The sequence below is a fragment of the Cygnus olor genome, chromosome 1, assembly GCF_009769625.2.
Source record: "Cygnus olor isolate bCygOlo1 chromosome 1, bCygOlo1.pri.v2, whole genome shotgun sequence".
Taxonomy (NCBI): domain Eukaryota; kingdom Metazoa; phylum Chordata; class Aves; order Anseriformes; family Anatidae; genus Cygnus; species Cygnus olor.
Genome location: NC_049169.1, coordinates 66,454,682 through 66,475,147, shown reverse-complemented (window position 1 = coordinate 66,475,147; position 20,466 = coordinate 66,454,682). Strand labels below are relative to the sequence as shown.

Here is a 20,466-nt window from a genome sequence, read left to right as displayed (position 1 = left end):
CTGATTGATAAGAAACTCTCTGATGAGGTAACAGAGACATAAAAATGCTAAATACTTGGCTAAATTGTGAATCCTGTTCTGCATCTGAGTTTGTGTGTCTGAACCCTTTTTCTCTTCAATGACCAGCTGGCGATTCTGTCCTTCCTGCAGTTCCTTCTGCCTGTTTTTTTCTGCAGTTTTAATGGCAAATGTCACACAGTCATTCCTGAAGCAGAAGTCCCAAACAGTTTGCCATGACTGAGGAAAACATGGCCAGGAGAGAGGACCTTCATTAAAACCAGACAGCAGAAAATGATGAGTGCAGCCTCTAAATGATGCTAATTCTTTTTGTTTCCTTCAAACACTAGTCCAGCATATGAAAATCTAATTGCTTTTGAGGCTTTAAACTGCTGAAAAAGCGTTTTGCCCTACACAGTGGTAATCCGTGTGTTTTGAAAATTGACTTAACTGCTTTATAAATTAAGTGGGCATTTTACTTTTCAGGAGGAGTCATTTGCTTTTGAAGATCACTCCTGCAGGTGCTGAACACTTTGTCTCCTGTAGAATGAGTTATTTTCATATGGTAAATAAAACCTGAGCTATAGTCCCAGAACAGACAGCAATAGAGACAGGGTCTATCAATATACTCACCTCAGGTTAGATGCTCCCAGCATGGACATTCTGCAGCAGTTAAGCAAGTTGCTTATCAGTTGCTTTAGTGATGTGCCCGTTGTTCCCTTTGACTATCCATATATATCTGAGCTTTGTGTAGGCAGGTAACTGAGGAGTAATGCAATGTCTTTTGAACAAATTCAGTTTTGCAACAGGAAGTCCCTTCAGGGGAGGTGGAGGTGCTGTTAAGTTATAATGAAAATGACGATATTCTTCAGAAAAAAAATGTACCCTTTGAACAGGTCATTTTGTGCAAATTAGCAGGAGTGCACAAAGTGCTGTTTTAAACGTGAAAGTCTGTGCTCATGTGTGCACATGCACATATACACACAAATGCAACTCTGAGATTCATCATGTAATTTAATTCACAAGGAGATATTTACCCAGCATAGAAAGGAATACTTAACCTGATTGTAGGGCATGAAAGACTTTTTGTTTTGGTGAATCAAACTACTAGTTGTTCTTTGCCTTTAAAAGCAAGATGTCTTTGGCAATAATCATGAAGAATAGGCTGAAGGGGCTGGAAATTTCTACTAAATTGGTATTTACATATCACATATCTGTTGGACACCCAGAGAATGACTTTCATTTCAGCGAAGCTGCTTGCAATAGAGATAATCTACAATGAATTTTTTAGTAGCATCTCTTTGCCTCTGGAATGGCATTATTCAGCTTTGATGGGGAGTCTGAGGAGCGCTGTGTTAGTGTATGTGTGTACACAATGCTGAACTTTTTCTGCCTGTCTTGAAAACTGTCTTAGCCAGTAATATTATCTTTTCTTCTTTTCTTATTTCCTTTCCTATGATGTGTTACCTTTCCTATCCACTGTTGTCCCACGTTTTCCTCCCTGTCCTCCATGCCACTCTGCCCATATTCTGGTATGCCATGTCCTCCTGGTAGCTGGAAACCTTAGGCTGCAGCAGATTGTAAATCCGGTTGATCCTCTGGAGATCCTGGCAGATGTGCACTGGACACACATCCGTGAAAAAGAGGAGGAGGAAAAAATGGTGCCAACCTCAAAGTCCTCCACCTCCAGAGGTAATCTTCCCCTGTTCTATGCCATCCGTTCCTAGATCACAGTTGCAGCTGTGTAGCTCTGTTGCTTCTGTGCCCTTGAAGAGCAGCGTCCTTCAGCAGGGGCAGCCATGATCCAAAGGAACTACTTTCTGAAATTACACTTGGTTAAACATTTTGCTTTTCAGGTCAGTGCCCACTTAAAATGACTGCTTCCTCAGCTCTTTGGTGGTGGTGACTTCCTCTGACCTGTTTGTGTGCCTGCTTTGACTGTATAGCATTCTTCCTCACTGTACACAAGATTTGGTAGTAATCAGCCCACGGTAACTGACTTTAGGGGTAGGTGCCAAGTGCTTTTTGTGGCAGTGAGGACTATGCCTCTTTTATGGAAAGTTAAAAGATAATGTTACATACATAATACAGCAAAGATTGAACAGGGTCGGCTTCTTTATTGGGCCTGTTTCTCTACTGCTGGTTCTCAAATTGTGTAACTTCATCTGGCGTTATTGGGGAATGATGGAGTTCAAAGGGCTTGCATATCTGACCACTGGTTGTTTTGACTTCCTGTATTTAAGATTTGACAGTATACCTATTTTGCCAACAGTCTAGCCATTTTATAAACGCCTTGTCAGTCTCTACAGTCCTTGTTCTAGACTATATTACAGTGTGTCTTAAGGTAAGTATTTTAGGTCCTTTACCTATGCAGAACCTAAGCTTAGTAAAAGTTAATGATGCTGTCACTGGGTGGTAGTCTTCTATCAAAGTCTATAACCATTGTGTCAGAATTGTAGCGGGGAATAAGTATATTATGAGAAGGGGTGTCTTCCACAGAAAATGTTCATGATTGATCTGTATTACAGAAGCCTAGGGCTTCACCTCATCCTGACTGATCACATTCCACTCCAGTTAATTATCTTTTCGTCATAATTCTAGATGGCTTTTCTTTTGTGTATTTAAATCATGGTCCAACTTGATACACAGTTCCAGTTCATGTCAGCTAGGCTTACAGTTGCAGTTTGCACTGGGATTTTCTGGTGTGAAATTAGCTCCCTACAAGTGAGAAGTAGGCTGTGTTCCACTGCCTGTAACATTCAATATTCCTCAAGTACTTGCTTAATGTTTAAGAACACTAAGTAAAAGAAAATGTTAACACAGTTTCATAAGCTTACTGCAATTGAGGTTGCTTTAGCTTCTGCTTGAGGGTCTGTGACCCGAGAGTTTCTGAGTTCTTTCTTTTAGTTTACATTTTATAATTCCTGTTTTTCCATAGTGTATTGGTACAGCTGTGCCGGCAAACTAGAGGAAAACCTGTGTTGATCCTTCCAAATTGATTTTGTCACCTTTCCAGCTTCTTTTGGGAGGCAAAGCAATATTTTCTTCTGTTCCCCTCAAACTAGGCCAAGCTAGGAAAATCCTGATCCATAGATCAGCTGCTTCAATTACACTCTTAACACAGTACAGGTATGTGCAGGCGTATCAGCAGTTTGTTTTTTAAAATGAGCATTGCAAATAAGCATTTTTGGACACGCTCTAAGTTTTCAATCTGAGTTCAGTAGACAAATTTGTTCCTGGCTGAGCTGTGATACGAGGTGTTTGGAGAGTTTATCAGAGTAACAGTGGCGGTGAGGTTTGATCTGAAAGTTTAGGACAGCATGGCAGGACAGAGAAGCCCCTTGCACTCTGCATTAGGTGCTCCTCGTCGTCTGCTGGCATTCAAACCCAGGCAGCTCAGCTCCATCTGTTAGTTTCCTTTCTATACAAAGTTTCAAGTGCAGCACAGCAGCGGTGACACGCTGGTCAGATGCTGCATTTTTTTCACTATGCCACCTGTATTTCCTCTAACATAGCAGATCCTAAAGGAAGATTTGGCCCTTGTTATCTCAATTTAAATCCCAAGCCTGGAATTGGTTGTTTAACATCTCATGTGTTTTGTTCCTGTATTTGCTGCTGAAAAATCTCCCTTTGTCACTCTTCTGTTTTAGACACTTACTGATGGTCTAATTTTGATTTCTTACAATTTATTGTTTTTTAAATTCAGCATCCGACCTTCCCTCCGTACGCCATGAGGCGGTACAGGCGTGGCTGGAGACGGTCCCTGGAGGTAGTTTGGTGATGTTCTATGTATTCCAATGCACAATAACCCTGCCCGTCTCTTCTCCATGCCTTCAGCAGCTGAGCTGGTACTTTAACCCTGGACTTACGGCCCTGTCGCTACTGCATGACTGGAAGTGGAGGGAGGGAGGGAGGCAGAGGGAGTGTGCATGCACGCCTTGCTCAGACAGTCCGTTCTTGCATGAACTCGACGTTTGTTGTAACCCTTCTGAAGGCAGGCCAAACAGACAGGTTATCTTTGGTGTAACAACGGAGGAGGAGGAATCTAGCTAAGTGTTTTGCTTTGTAAACTGAAAACTGGACCAGTTGGTACTCCCCTAGCTCCTTGACTAAAAGAACATGGGGCTTTCTTGCAGTCAAAGATTAGGTGACAGACTGCTGAAAGCAACTGCAGTTATCTGTAGCAACTACAAACTAGCTATGTGGTGAAGAAAACAAGAAAGAAGATTAAGGTTGAAGCTGGGATCTTTAGGGATAGGGATGGCTGTTGTCTCCTTTGACTTGGGGATGCCCATACTTAAGAAAGGCTCAGGAAAACTGAAGGATGGCAGAGCTCAGTTGCTTTTGTTGTGTGTTTCTCTAAGCTCTATTACAAAACCAGTGATTCTGGCATCAGGGTAAGGGAGCACACCTGTGTAAAGCAGTGAAAGTCAGGAGTAGTTTGTGGATACATAGTTGATCTACAGCGAAGTTGCTTTGGCAGATGAGGATAGCTAGCTCGCCTATAAAACCTTGCTTCTGTTGCTGCTTTGGTGAGGCAGCAGTGGTTTACACGATGGCTGCACTTGGTGCAGTCTGCTCCTGGCTGCTAGCTGATAACGAGTGAAATGCCGATCCCAGTTTCTGGCTGCCGTAGTGCGTAGCTTCTCAGTTACTGTGTGACAGCTTTTGGCCTCTTGCTCCTTATCCTAACTGCGTATACGTATATGCACAGTATATGTATAATGTAACCAACCACCTGCAAGCTCTCCACGTTCCTCAAAATGGGATGCCCTTTGCACTGAGTTGTTACTCATCTATGCACCTGTAATCTTCTGTTGAGGTTTGTATTCCAACCTGTTTAAGAGTTGATTTTCTCTTCTCCTTCCAACACTCCCTATGTGCGTCATGTCACCTTACAGTTTCTGGATCTGAAGACACCTGTGTGCATAGGACTGTCACATATTCCTAATGTCAGTTACATTTTTGCAGGTTTTGATAGATTGTTCACATTTGTTGTTATCATAAAAATATCCTGTGATGTTATTATTTCCAAAACAACATAGGTTAGTGCATACTTAACCAACCAGCAGACCAGGGCACAGTTTGTTTTGTTCAGTACATTTGTATATGCCCCTGAGGAAAGTTTAGCCTTTGCTGCGTGACTCAGTCTCCTACGCTCTAGCTCTGTAAGGTTTTGCATTTTATAAGCTTCTGACGTAAGGAAATAGGCCAGTGCTCTATCACACGTACGTGGAACTGCCTTTTCACAGTAGTTGACAGAAAACAAATTTACCTTTACGTTTGTCTGTCTTACTACTACAGAGGGGAAAAGCATGGAAAAAGAAATTCTTAGCTCGAAGGAAGAAGACAAACCATCCTCAGAAGGGTGTTTTGAAATAAGCAAAAACCTGTGTTAGATAAAGAAGAGAGGCTGTAAGACCTCAGTTTTTGGGAGGGTTGGTTTATTTTTAAGATTGTCATAATTAGTAATGCTAGCATATAAATGGTTCCAGATGCCACATCTTCACTAGTAAATAAAAAGATTGATGCCCACTCTCTCACTCTGAAGAAAGTTGGCACAGCATGATTCACTTCCATGTGGCTAAACTTCGTTGTCCAGAATCGGGGGATCTCAGATGGGCTCATTTTGCAAACAGCCTCCAGCCCTACCATGGGGAACTAACTGCCAGGAATCATGCCAGGAGCCCTCCTAGAAATGACAGTATGACACTGTATGCATGCAGGTCTAGAGGCTTGCAAGGCTTAGTTTACTGGTAAATGGGTGACCAAGAAGGTTGTCATCATTATAAGACTGGATGCTATGTGTATAGTTAGCAAACGTTGTGGATAGTAATACATGCTGACTGCGTATATATTTGCAATAGGTGGAGATACAACAGTTATATGTCTGCGTGTTGTTGTACAGGTATTGATGCTAACTTGCTGCACAAACCCAAAAACGTAGTTGATTGATTCTACTGTGGGAAAAAAAAAATGTAAAAAAAGTGCTTTTTAATATTTAAATTATGTTTGAAATTATAACATACTATGAGAATGTGTAATGAAAAAAACCTAGTGAATCATCCTCTATCATTAGAGATGACTCAGTGTTTCTTAGTTGTTTTTAAATTATTTTTATTTAAGTATCACTTGCTAATGAAATTTAGTTTTCTTTTTTCCCCTGTAATTAAATCCTGTCATGAGTACTAAGATCAAATGCCCTTTTCAGGATTATAAATTCAAGAATATTATCTTTTTTTGGACCCAGCAAATCACATTATGATTTGTAACAGAAAAGGAAAATTTTACATATCTCTTTATTTCCTTAAAAATATCTTTATTGATTTTTGAGTTAATATACAGCATATCAAGTCTCTTAGACCCTTTTACCAAAGAGTACTGTAGCTGCACAGCTTTAAACAGTTTCCAAATGTAATAATGATCAATCCTAGAGCTAGACTGTTTGTCTCTGATTTACACCCTCAAAAGCTTATTTCAATTTCTAGATGAACAGTTGTGATACATTGTGAGATTTCAGTCTTCACCTAATACACATATGTGATAAAGGGATGGTAACTCTTCTGCTCTGGAAAAGAAAAAAAAATTGCTAGAAATACCATAAACTGTTCTGTTTTGATGGCCTCCCAGTGCCTTTCTTGTTGAATTTTACACAAGGCCAGCTCCTCAGAAAAGTCCTGTCTGCTTCCAATGCTAAAAATTCTTAGAGAATCCCAAGGGGCAGTCTCTCTTTGATTTCTGGGAGTCTGAAAGTGTCATTTCACAGTATATGTGTTTCCAGCTGACACACCTCAGAATTTCTTGTTTTGGCAGTAATCAGTAAATATATCCACTATGAATAATCAGTGCAGTTTGGAGTATACCCTTTTCACTGTATAGATTTTTTTTCTTTTCTCTCAATATTTGAATATATTCTAGCTCCATGTGAGGATAATGATGTGGAGGATGAGCTGGGCACAGAGCCTGCAGACACAGAAGGGCAGGCAGGTGAAGAGGGAGACACGGGTGCAGAGCTGGATGACGGTAGGGTACCACTGTACATCGTTTGAGCCTCTTCTGTGAAAAGAAATTGTATTTGTAGAAAATACTTTGTGTGGGAGTACTTAAGCGTAATCATATTTTTAGTGATGTAGGAGTTTCTTTCAAATAGTCGAGAGGGAGCCATATGTGAAGGACAAAAAGAAACAGAAGAACCTCTGTGCCATGCGTTGTAGAATAAATTTATTGCATCTTTTCACCATCTGCTGTTTAGAGGGCTCAGTCTTGAGTCCATATTCAGTAATTAATACTGCTGAATAACAGAAATAGAAGTAAATTTGTGAAAAGGTCATAGTATTGTGCCAAATATCTTCCCCTGCTAGTGTAGAAAGAACTGCATATGTCAGAAAACATTTGAAAAATGTCCAGAAAACTGAGAAGCCATGACATCAACTACCTATTTAGTACTTTTGATTAATGATCCATCATTTACTGCTTAAATGACTCTAATAGCATGCAGGAAGAAGTGAAGCATTTAGGTGTTCAGGATAAAAGTGATTAGCACCATGTGAACTGAAAGAAAAGATTATGAAAGATTGTGAAAATAATAAACACATATTGATGGATTTGTATCCAAGATCTCTTGTTTTTCTCCCCTCCTCCACCCAACCTGTGTGATTAATGATCAGATGACATCCCATCTGATGCAGAAGCCGAGTTCCGCTTACATCAAGGTGACACAGAACAGCCAGGACTAAAAGTCTCTGAAGACGAAGAAGATGAAGAAGGAGCAGAAGGTACTTCTTGCAGTGCGACAGAAGGTAATAGCTTTCCCACCAGTGTTGGAATGATTGTAATTGCATTCTGGATGGTCTATACAGTTATTTGATTTTTTAAGAGAAGACAGTCTGTTGGATTTGAACCATCTCACTACTCTCAGTGGCCAGGCATGTGCTTGCATTAACATTTTGAGAAGAATGTTCCAAGTCCATTGATTACAGCTTCCTAAAGTGTGAGAGCCCATCTAACTGCTTGTTCTTGTAGAAGTTTTTATGTAACATTTTGTACTGTTTTGGACAATTACAAAGTTTTGACTAGGTTCCAGATGTCCAATCTAGAATTTGTAAAAAGCTGAGGACTTTGTCATTTCTAGCTGTGTGTAACATTAAAAATTTAGAATATTAGCAGTCTCATTTGTTTTGTTAAACATATTTTTGCTTTCTGTAGATCCATGCAAGCCACCCATCCCTATCCAGTCAGCTAGTGACAATGTTCTTCCTCTGTCTCCAGCAGATAGTCCCAAAGCAAAACAAGTAGAGGTAAGAAAGAGAATCCTTCAAGTTTTCTGTTTAATACCTGAAGTTCAATAGAACAGTTGGATAAACTACTGAGAAATGACAGCAGTGCTCTTTTCTGCTTTCCTGTCTCTATAATTGATGCTGACCTTCTTGAAATCTGACTTTATTTAGACTTAAGTCTTCTTTCCTACTTTCAGAGTGTGGTGGCTCTATCACAGTCACACAAGTTCCCATCACAAAATCAAAAAAGAATTATAGGATATTTTCATTTCAATGCACAGTTAACAAGAGATATATATAAAGCATGAAGGGAGTCATAAGTATGGTGTTTCCTGTTTATCCTGGTTTTACTATCCTTTCTGTACCAAAATCAGATTCTGTACAGCTGCAATTCAAAATTATAATTGTATTACTTACTTAGTAGTAACCAAGGCAGTGCTTATTTATTCTAGAGTAACAACATATTTTAGCTCAAGAAAGCTAAGTTATTTACTGATGTAGTGTCAGCTCTGGAGTCAGCATGCAAGCTTACTGTGGTGTTTCCAGCTAATAGGATGTAAGAATGGAAATACATGACTCTTGAGTTGTTTAATTCAAATATTTCCCCCCCAGTGTTTGTTTTTAAGGAGTTGTTAAGTGATTAGACTTTCCTAGAGAGTTTTGTCATATACCAGTTTACTCGTACAATGGACACATTATAGGATAAGGCCAGTTTCCTGACAGCAATTGTTGACAACATTCTCTTTTTATTAAAATTGAGGGTGATTTTTTTTTTTGAGGCCTGTCTAACGATTCTGTTAGACAAAGTTATTCTTTATATCAGGACAGTGCCTAAATGCAGTACTTAAGACCTGGGTGTTTAATGTCATACAAGCACACAGAGAGGTTTGTGCTCTAATGCTCATGTATCAGTTAAACCAAACTTTCTGCATGCAAAAGAATACTGGTGTGAAAGATGTCATTGGAAAGATAATGCCAGAACTCAATAAGAAGAGTCCTGTGCCAAAGGCATACATGTTAAAGCTAAGAATTGTGCTACTGAGTAATGTGGCAGTCTCCATATAGGAGGTAAAAGACAAGACTTCTCAGATCATTAAAGGTCAAGGGAATTGCAGCCTAATTTGCTCTTAAAAGAGAAAGCACCACTTGCTTTAAGACAACATTCCAGCAGATGCTAGCCAGCAGGAAGTGCTGGGTTGATATGAGCTTGAGAGACTTGAACGAAATCTATCTGAGATGAGGGACCACCACTATATACAGAGTTGGATATTGAAAGGGAGAGCAGGAGAAGATAGAAATGGATTTCTGGAATTTAGCGCAGTTTTCCTTCCAACAATTAAATTTGCTTTGTTGTCATGTACAAAAGACTGTCTACAATGGGACAGAAAAACGATCCATTCCTGAGGAGGAATCCTAAGCGACATTCTAGGCCTAGGAGTGAGATGTCATAGGTGTTTGGCTTTTTTTCATATTTTGATACTTGGGTGGTGTAGCAGCAAAAAATGGAACAGCATTCTAACATGCCCAGTGACTATTAATATTTCCTTTATTTGTATTTTGTAGAATGTAACAGATCCCCTGGCTGCAGTATCCTGTGCAATAAAATCTCCAGAGGCACGCTTCTTTCCTGAGCCTTTCCTTCTTGAGGAAGGACCAAAAGATGAAATTCCCAAAGACAGGAAAGCTAAAAGCCCTTTGGTGCCACTCTCTCCAGTGTTGTCACAGCCAGCTGCATCACCAGAAGCCATTGCACCTACATCTCCAGCAGAATCTCAGCCAGCAGCACCAACACAGGCTTCATCCCCAACATCTTCTCAAACACCTATCTGTTCCCAGCCTTTGCCTTCTTCTGAAACCTCTATTCCATCCCCAGTGGAACCTCCAGTGTGTTTCCAGCCTGTCCCAGCCTTAACGTCTACTCCTCTAGCCAAACTGGTTCTTAGGAGTCAGGATAGTGAAGTGGAAAAACTGGGGAGCCCTACTACTGCAGAAGAAGCTCTGAAACGTAGTAACCTCGTGGAAGAGTTCTGGATGAAGAGTGCTGAAATCCGGAGAAGCTTAGGACTCACCCCAGTAGACAGAAACAAACGCTCAGAGTCAAACTTTACTGTACCTGCCCTTGAGACAACTCCCCTGAAGGCTTTTAATAGCGAGAGTATTTCAGGGGATGAAAGGATGCATCTTGTGAAGCCCCAGCCTGCCCCAAGAAGGCAGGGACTGTCCAAGTTAGAAAACGAGCAGATTTCTCTGCTCACTCCAAAATCTCCATCAGAAAAAGAACTGAGGAGTTCCAATGAAGTAAAGAGAGATGTATCCAGCAGTTCAGGACTTGGCCTCCAGGAGAGCTCATCTAACATGAGAACTTTGGCTAGCCAGAGCTTCAACACTTCTGACTCTACCATGCTTACTCCTCCATCAAGTCCACCACCACCACCTCCTCAAAATGAAGAACCTGCCACTTTGCGTAGAAAGAGGCATCAAGCAGTTTGGCAGAATGAGGCCGAATCCAAGTCACCTCCAACACCAGCATCAACGCCTCCTGTTGCCCCATGCCATGAGCCAACTTCTGCTGTCAAAGAGTCAACCCAGGCCAAAAAAGATGACGTGAGGAAGTCTTTTGCAGAGAGTGTGGATGAGATTCCATTTGCTGATGATGTAGAGGACACATATGATGACAGGACAGAAGACACAAGCCTTCACGAGAAGTTCTTTACCCCTCCTACGAGTAGGCCAAGGCCAGAGAAACCACTTGTTTTGCCACTGGTCAAAGAAAATGGTGGTCTGCCCTCATTGGAAGGAGGGGTTAACCAAAAGAAGAGAGCATTGCCTGAAATTTCTGCAGAGGCCAAGGAGCTTGCTGAAGAAAGAATGAGAGCCAGAGAGAAGTCTGTCAAGAGCCAAGCACTACGTGATGCCATGGCTAAACAGTTATGTAAGATGAAAGATATGGAGATGGCTGCAGCTGCTGCTGGGTCCACAAGGTCACGAAAGGCATCTTCTATGCCTTTGAAGACCAAAGAGTTGTTTTATGACTCTCCAAAACATTTGGCCTTGAAAATAGCAGAGGGGTCCATGCTTAAGCATGACGCTGCTAGTGAGAAGTTCTCCACTCCTGCTGCTGACGTGGCTGGACCTGAAGGTTCTGTCACCTCTTCAGAGGGCTCCAGTGGGAAGAGTAAGAAAAGAACTTCTCTTTTCTCCCCTCGTAAGAACAAAAAGGAGAAGAAATCCAAAAATGACAGCAGGCTTTCTGACAAATCTAGTGGTGGGACAGAGGAAACAACAAAATCCAGGTCTTTATGGAAGTCTGTTTTCTCTGGGTATAAGAAAGACAAGAAGAAAAAGGCTGATGACAAATCCTGCCCAAGTACTCCCTCAAGTAGTGCTACTGTGGATTCTGGCAAGCACAAAGCTTCTCCATTGGTTACAGCTGCAGGTATAATAGATGTGTGATACAGCTGGGTATCCTTGAAAGAATTTGGCTGTGTGATATTGTGCTGAATGACACTGATCCTCATTGTCAAATGAGAATATTGGAATAAGTAAAGCAGCTAGAATTGTATGTTTTTGTGTATTTACAGAATTAGTTGATATGCCAATGAAAAAAAAAAGGATCCTTAAGTGGAAGCTTCACTCTAGATATGTACAAGGCATGTCCATTTTGTGCCTTCCGATGATTTGAAAAATAGGCACCGTTTGCTGGAGTCAGCTTACTTGTGACATTCATTTCATCTCTGTTTTAAATCTGATCCTCAAGTTTTCCGTGGGTGATCTGTTTATTTCAACCTGGTTCCGTGGATACTGCAGACTGCAGAGATGCAGTCACTCCTGTGTTCTCAGTGATCTGACAACTGTCTGCTGATCTAAATGTGTGGATTCTCTGGTCTCGTGTATGTCTCACATGCCATCAAGTGTAGACAGGGATGTTTAATGGCTACATGTGATACAGTAAATAAGTTAGCCATAAACATAATCAAAACAAAACATTACATTTCTGCAGCCTTGTAAAAATAGCCAAAATAGTGCCTGCTGCTGTCATCCAAATGGTGTATCTTTCATAAGAGCGTTGATACAGCAGAACGGAAGAATTATGGCCATGACTTTTTAACACTGTTTGCAGAAAGTGATGCATGCGTAGAATGAAGCTTCTAACTAGTATTGATCATTTTGTGAAGCAGTGCTTTTCCGATGACCGTGTAATCCCAGGCAAAGCAGCTGAGACTGCTTACGGCTGTGTATTTTTGAAGTTGAGTCAAACAGCTTACCGAATTCTGAAATGTTTATGGGGAGAAATGCATTGTTGTAGTGTCACTGTTTTTCTAACTTCCCCTTTTTATTCCTGGCTTCTCAGATTTGCAGCTCCGTCGGCACCTGAGTTTTTCGGAGGACTCTGACCTCTCCAGTGACGATGTTCTGGAACGCTCCTCCCAGAAATCCAAGCGAGAGGTAGGCAGGGGCGAGAATGCATTTTAGAGGGATCCTGTAATCATGTAGATCAGAGGCTCAGAACCATGGCGGAAAGATGTGTGATTCATTTTGTCATCCTTACTTTTTCTTTTGTGGAGCAGGCTTTCCTGGAAACTGGCTGTTCTATCCCAAATAAGTTGGTTTCACTTGTTTTCACAATTACAAGCTACTCCCTACTGTTACTGTATGAAGGATCTGCTGTCTCATTGTGACATTACTTTACAACTGAGTATCACAGTCTGAATAGTGAATTTTGTCCCTGTTATGAGCATGCCAATAACCTATGGAAAACAAATTTAGTGTCAGAAGAGTACTTTCACTAGCTGCAATGTTATTGCAAAAAAAGTAACAATGAGATAGTCCTCGCTTGTTGTAAGGGTCCAATTTTAGAACATTGTTTTATCAGCCTCTTTGATAGATTGATGTGGTAGAATTCCAAGCAAACTGCAGGCAGGAATATACTTGTTCATGCCTCAAGAGCACAGTCAAGACAGGTTGTTAACCAAAAGGTAAGCTGTAGGTTGCGGTTTGCAACTCATGCAGGTTGCCATATTTTTCCTGGGAGAAGAGAATGTGTACGGTGTAAATTAGTACCTTCTCTTCTTAGAGGACAAAATCACTTGTCTCTCCCGCTTTGACCCTGTTGTGTTTGAGGATTTCTTGGTAGTTCCTGAGTGTTTCCATATGTCTGTTTTGAAGATAACAAATGTGAAGATGAAATATGTAGTGATTCCTTATGAAATCCCAGTATATAGTAATTGCTTTTAGCCTGGTGTCTTCATTCCAGTGTGGTCTGTTGTGAACTCTGCTTCTTCTGAGGAAGTTTTTTCTTATTTCTGAGTGACCTTCCCTAGCTAGTGCAATGATGTGATGGTGTAAGATATATCAACGGCTTTCTAGCCAAAATAGTTTCACTTTAAGTGGTGCTTTAGGGAAGTTATTGAAGAGAACACAGGAGACACCAGTACAACCTCATAAAGGCCAGAGAGAAAAATACATTTTTGCAACGTGGAAAAAATATGGTGAGAGCTAAGTGCCAAAATTAGATGCTTTTAAGTTATTCATTTCATTTTTAGAATGGCACTTTTCATTTTTAGAATTCCACTACTGGTAGAAAATGTAAGGATCTGCTCTACTTCTTCCATTCTTACTAGCTTCTAAGCTCTGCTAGGCAGACTTTCCAAGGTTTAGAGGAATACATTCAGATTTCATTGGCCCCACAGAATGCTAAGGCCTAAGAATGAAAAACTGGTTCTTCCTATCCTTTCCTGGTGGTGCCTGGTACACCTGTTAAAAATCACAGGAAGAAGAGATTATCTCAGAGGGTAGTGTCACGAACACAGTGGTCTGTACCTCCTGTCTCAAACCTTTCATGCATTGTTACAGAAGTCAGTCTCAAGTAGCAGAATCTAGTTGATACTTGTCTCAGATGGCAAAGGTATTGGAAGTACTGCAAATGGAAATGTCATAGGAAAGGCTTTCTATGTACATATAGTGGAATGAATTAGTAAAACTAACAAATTTAAGACTGGTAGAAGAAATTGATGAAATAAGTAGGAATTTTCTGTATTTACTTACCTCCCTTTCAGTCTCTCTCTCTCTCTCTCTCTCTCTCTCTCTCTCTCTCTCTCTCTAGTTGATCTGAGAGGAAGATTATTTTGTTTTATTTGATTCCCTTTTTTCTCTCCCCCTTTCATTCCTCCTTGCATGCCCTCAAGGCGTTTCATGAGAAATTCTGCATTTTCCAAGAGATGCAGAAGAATGAGGTACCCGTGGCTAGCAAAGAACAGAAGTGCAATACAGGGGGTTCAGATAAGAGTTACAGAGCTACTGTTCTGCCTTCTATGCTCCTTCAGGAGGAAGCGGGGCTTCAGTAAGGCACATGTCTGTTTTCAGACTTGGGTATGCCTTGATGTTGCCTTGGGTATTGCCTTTTTTTTTCTGTGCTGAGCTACTTTCATTTAAAATGGCTTTTGCAGAAAAAGATACCGTCACTAGGCTTTGTGGGGATAGCTGTCAGATAGCGAGAATCCTAATACTCGAAATATCTTACCAGTTTTGCCAAGGGTATGGCAGCAGCATCTCATTTTCTCCTCTTTGCTGTTGCTGAACTTACAAAGAATTTCTGTGCTCAGCATCTGCCTGTTTTCTAAAGGAATATTTTTTAAGTATAAATTTATTTAGAGAGAATAAATATGAGAACTCCACTTACCTAATTTTACTGCATCCTGTCGAAGGATGTAAAACACACGTGCAAACACTGGAATGCGTTGCTGTCAGAAGAAATGTAACTGAACTTTGGGACTGACAAAACTGTGTCTGTACAGATTTGGGGTGGGAATGTTATGTTTTCTAAGTTACAAACTACCTGCTACTTATTGTGGGTAAAAGTCTACTTCTTCTGTGGAGCATAACTTTTATGTGAACCCCTTCACTAAACTGAAATTTTGCTTGTGCTGCTTTTTCAGTAATTATAGTGAGCTTGCTTCCCAGACAGCTTGCTCCGTTTAGCTTGTTCTTTGTGATCAGCAGTGAATTACTTCAGTGCTGTTTACTGTAGTGTCTTTCAAGAGAAGTATCCTGTAATGAATTCCTAATGTGAATGCCCTGTGGGTTCCTTGTGTATAGGTGTGTGTCATTGTGCCTGTGTTTGTCATTGTTCCTGTGCAGTTGTGATACTGTTTCACTACCGCAGGTAGTTTGTTTTTTTACTGGTGTTTGCATACGTGCTTAAGTTGTTCTGTGGCTTTTCATTTGTGACTGTTTTTAGTTAATTGAATGTGAAAATGCAAAATGCTGGCTGTTTGCCCAGAATGGCACAATGCCCTCTGTACTTCATGGCTCAAGGGAAATTCACCTCTCTCACAGACCCTAGCTAGTTTACTTGCCTTATATTCGGGTACAATGTAACTTAGAATGTTCTTGGGTAGAGAAGGTAGTAGTCTTCTCCTCTCCTCCTTTCCTCATGAACATCTCATGTTTTCTCTCTATTTTTTCACCTTCTTTTTTCTTTTCTTCTCCTAATTTTAGCTCCTCAGGCTCTCTGGAGGTTCTCTTTTTCGACAGTGAGATTCCCCTAATGTGGGACATGTAACCCACTCTGAGCCCATTTGGTGTTTCTCCAGTCAGAAAGCAATGAGGAAAATTATTTCTATGAAGTAGAGATTATTTAAAACCATGAAATAAACACAGCTTCCAGAAGAGGTTGTAAAAAAGTCTGAATGGAAAAGTTGTATGACAGAGTAACATGTGATTGAATGAGCAGGTTCAGACCAAACATCCCCCAGCAAACAAACCATTATTCCAGATCGTAAGCCAAAACTTTGTATGTGTATGTACGCTTACTTCGTCAGCGGACATTAAATCCATAGGTGGATAAAGGCCAAAGCATTCCTCTAGAATAAAGTATTTTCAGGTTGACTGCATCTTGAAAGAGGCTACCAAAGCTACTTGCCTGGAGTGCTACCTTGGAGGAGCGCTAGGAACTTGATTTTGTGGACAGAAGTTCCATTGTGCTTAACCAGTCTGGGCCACGTTCAGCATTTGCACAATTCTACATTGCATTTAAAAATAGTTTTGTCTTTTTCTTTTTTTTAACTGTGCATCTGTTTTCAATGTTGAACTGATTTTGCTTCATTTTGTATGTTTTTTATTTTTATTTTTTTTCCTTTACCATTCCCCCTTTAAAGTCGATTTATGTACCACACGCCTTGGCATTCAAGAGATCATATTCGTCAAAGGTAGTGTCTCCATTCCCACTAGTTGGCCATTGTTGCATGTATGTCCCTATATTAACCCATCGAATCCATAGCTACCTGTCACATGTACACTAACATCACAAACATTGACTGTGCATGCGTGAGATGTTAGCAGACATGGGCAGAAAAATCTTTGTAGAGGTTATCTACCAAAAATGCATTGAGCTCCAAATTGTCTGACTTGTTAGAATGCATGCAATTACCAGTGCACAACAGTGCAGCACTGTACAGAGGGATGTGGGTGATCTTTGAGCTTCAGAACAAATTGGGTTTCTAGGCTATTAAAGATGAATGTGTTTTGTTTTTAATATTTAGATCATGAGTTTAAGTGAATTTTCATGCTTTCCTTCAAAATTGTCCTTCAGAATTCTTGAGTTTACTGAAATCTCAGTAAAATTTTGTATCAAGCTAAAATCAAGATAGAAATTACATTTCTATTTCAGGAATGCTGCTGCTTTCTGAAATTGTTATCGTCCTGTCTTCACAGTCACACCAGTGTTAAGGGGGGTAGGAAATTCACACCCTGTGTGACTTTTCCTTCTGATTTGGATATCATTGTAGATCTTGCATTAAAAAAGAGAAAGCGAAGATTTAACTTCTTGGAGCTCTAACAATAGTGCTTGCTGATCACACCTCTCTTAGGAATTTTTAGTAGAGACGTGGTCCTATGTTAAAAACCTCTACTCACTGAGAACAGTAAAACAGAGATAGTGATCAGTGTGGTTGTGCAATAACTAGATAAAGGAAATTTATGGGGTGGTCTGTCTTAACGTTTTGTCCTTAAACTTGGCTATCAATGGAGATCTCACCAGAAGTGGAAGACATCTGTGTCCAGCTGTCCCATAAAGACCACATACGTGTATGTGGGAAGAGAAGAGAGTTCTTCTCTTCACCATGGTTTGTTTAATGCAATTGTGAAGTTCCTTCAGTGCTCTTGAAATATATGAAAGGAAGCCCACCTTAGATTACAACACAACAAACTAATTACCTGAAAAGGTACTAAACTCCATTTCAGTAACGTTAAAAAATTAGATTTATGTATTTTTAAACTAGTTTTCTTGGGAGAAAAGAAGAGGAAGAAATACCTTTCTATCTCTATAAACACAGGATTTCTCCTATTGAATGGCTTCTGGTGTTGTAATATTCTAGTTTTAGTTAAGAGATTGTTTGCTCTGTTTTATACCGGACAGTTTTGTGGCATGGTTCTTGAGATGGGATTTCTCCTCTCACACCAGAACATCATTCTGCTTTCAAATGTATTTTTGCCTTCTTGATTCAGAGAAAAATTGCACAAATTTACACAGGCAGTCATTACCACTTATATCAGCATAACTCTCAAATACAGATGTTCTTGCTCCAGAATAAAATATTTTATGTCGGAAGAGTGGAATACCTATGTAGCTACAATAGTCTATATTAATTTCTTAGCTTATACTGGTGTAACTGTTCATGTAGATATGCCTTATACCCTCTTCTAAAATGGAATAAAGATGACTTACTTATATGGTAGTCTTATTGATTTAACTAAGTTCATTAGGCTAAATCTATTGAGAAATAGGTTAAAAATGTATTTGACCTTTGTGGAGAGGTTCCATATAGCAATGGTAGACAGAAATGGGACATCATAGAAAATCACAGCTTTGCAGTTGGCTTATATGCTTCTTCACTCCTGATTTGACCCTGAAATTTTTGCTCACTGCACTGTGAACACCTTTGCTTACAGAAGCTTGATTTTTGTCACAGTCATGGCAAAGACAGAACACCTCCCTTCTGAGATTTTGGAAGAGAAAATGGTTTTCCCTCCCCCCATACCTCTGGGCATGGAAATAAAATCTCCTGTTTTTTCTTCCTTTAGAGAGCCTACACAGAAGAAGAGCTGAATGCTAAGCTGACTCGGCGAGTACAGAAAGCTGCTCGCAGACAAGCCAAGCAAGAAGAGCTAAAGAGGTTACATAGAGCTCAGGTAGTGTCTCACAGTCTTCTTGTCATGGCAGGAAATCAATTCCATATGAAAGCACCATGATCCTGACATTCCTCTGAGTGTATCAGAAGAGGAACCAGAACCAGAACTTTCCTCTGTTTCTACAATTGCCTCTACTCCTACTCTGTCTATCAAATGTGGTACCATGTCACAGACATGGGAAGAATTACTGAAACTTGTCATAATAGTTTTGCAGCGAAAAAAAAATGACAAATAATGACCATAGCACCTTCCTACCGGGAGATGAGTGTGGTACCGTTCACTGAATCGAATAGTGGTAGTAAGATAATACCTGATGAGTCTGCGCCAATGATTGCTTTGCTAAATTATGCTAGCGGGTGCAGCGTTACCGAATTAACCTTTAATCACTAGAGAATCTGCTGGCACCATCTGTAGGAGATGGAATTTGTTTAAAACTGAAGGTAGGGGATCAGCTGACTGGATGGCAACACCTTTCACTTTATTGTTTAGGAACGGGATTCCAGTTGTAACAATAAGTGAGTATCCAGGTATCTGTAAAAACAAAATGCTAGGATGCAGGGCGTGAGGGTGTCCTCACCGGAGGGGACTGTGATGCTAGCTTTCAAAGCACTGTATTGTTGAATGCAAATACTTGTTTTTCAAAATGCTGATTTGGCTGAAGTCACTTAGTGCTAGATAAGTACTGCTGACAGATCAGAATCACTGTTGGTGAGGTTCTACTCCCTTCTTTTCTGAACAGATCATCCAGCGGCAGCTTGAACAAGTAGAAGAGAAGCAGAGACAACTGGAGGAGAGAGGGGTTGCTGTGGAGAAGGCCCTTCGGGGAGAAGCAGGTATCCAGCAGAGCTTGGTTTGCTCTTTAATGTGTTCTTATCGAATGCTTGTGCAGTAGTCCATAGCTGCTTGGATTTTAGAGGTAATTGGACCATTATACCCTAGAATTAAGAGTCCAATGTGAATCTGTTCTCCCTTTTCTTCTATCTTTCTGAGGCCTTGTTGTTCTCACATTTCTTCTAATCTTGAGGCTTACCTGACAGCAGAGACTTAGTTCACTTGTCTTTGCCTGAGGCTCAGGAGGTAATCCTCCAATTATTAGTAGTGGATTTCTATTTCTGCGTATTAATGGATATTACAGCTAGAAAACTGCAGAGGTTTCCTAGCTGCAATTCACATAAAGCTGTCACAGTAGGAGAACCCTGTTTGTACATTCAGAAAGTAATTACAAAATTGTGTGTGCTTTCTCTACTGTGTTGGATTATCATGGCAGTGTCCTTACAAGGGACCATCACAGAACATCTTCCTCACTGCACAGCCCAGCACACTGGCTACTTTTGACAAAGTTTTGCAGAGCAGAAATGCAAATGTGTACTGAAAGATATCCATGTCAAGCTGTTAAAGGAATGCTACGTGTACTTGAAATTATACTGAATGAGTTTCACCTGATCTGGCAAAACATAAGTGGAGGAGTACTTGGTTGAGGTAATGCTGATAGTAGCATAATAATCTGGAAAAAAAGAATCCTTACTTTCACAGAGTCAAATATCCAACAGGCAAATGCAGTGTGCATATATCTGACAAGACCAGGATTATGTACCTGATTACAAGGATCAGAAATCAGAAATGGTAAAAGTGGAACAGGTACTGGAAAAATGATTTGTCTTGTTGCTTGGATTGAAGAGTGACCACTATGCTTGTGAAGATGGTACTAGATTAAGCAGTGAAGGTTCACCAGAGAAAATGTCTGTTGAGACGTCCCACTGATTACTACTTCGCCAAGTTTGTTTGTGCTTGGTGCTCCATAAAGGCATGCCAAAGCAGCAGGTCTGAATGGTTACCAAAGCAATTAAGTTCTACACGTGTGCAAAACAATCTTGATGACTTCAGTGGTTTTGTGGTCTGACTGGCTTTTTAATGTGTGGGTTCAAAAAGTAACCTTGTGCAACAACTCTTTCTCTGTGGTGGTGCCTCCTTCCTTATGCTGTGTATTTCTGTGTAGCTTGCCCCA

The 20,466-nt window shown here is 40.4% G+C and overlaps 1 protein-coding gene across 13 annotated transcripts in view; it reads left to right on the top strand.

Annotated features, from left to right (window-relative positions):
- Positions 1 to 20,466, top strand: part of MICAL3 (microtubule associated monooxygenase, calponin and LIM domain containing 3) — a 168,198-nt gene that overhangs the window by 125,127 nt on the left and 22,605 nt on the right. For 3 of the 13 annotated variants that reach the window (XM_040562935.1, XM_040562887.1, XM_040562925.1), the window contains 9 exons: positions 3,704 to 3,766; positions 6,916 to 7,020; positions 7,665 to 7,796; positions 8,203 to 8,294; positions 9,837 to 11,709; positions 12,625 to 12,719; positions 16,430 to 16,480; positions 18,354 to 18,461; positions 19,201 to 19,294. In XM_040562935.1, coding sequence (XP_040418869.1) covers positions 3,704 to 3,766; positions 6,916 to 7,020; positions 7,665 to 7,796; positions 8,203 to 8,294; positions 9,837 to 11,709; positions 12,625 to 12,719; positions 16,430 to 16,480; positions 18,354 to 18,461; positions 19,201 to 19,294 — 2,613 coding nt within the window. Of the gene's footprint in view, positions 1 to 1,551; positions 1,690 to 3,703; positions 3,767 to 6,915; positions 7,021 to 7,664; positions 7,797 to 8,202; positions 8,295 to 9,836; positions 11,710 to 12,624; positions 12,720 to 16,429; positions 16,481 to 18,353; positions 18,462 to 19,200; positions 19,295 to 20,466 lie in introns of all 13 variants that reach the window. The other 10 variants (XM_040562899.1, XM_040562876.1, XM_040562955.1 and 7 more) reach the window with 6 other exon arrangements.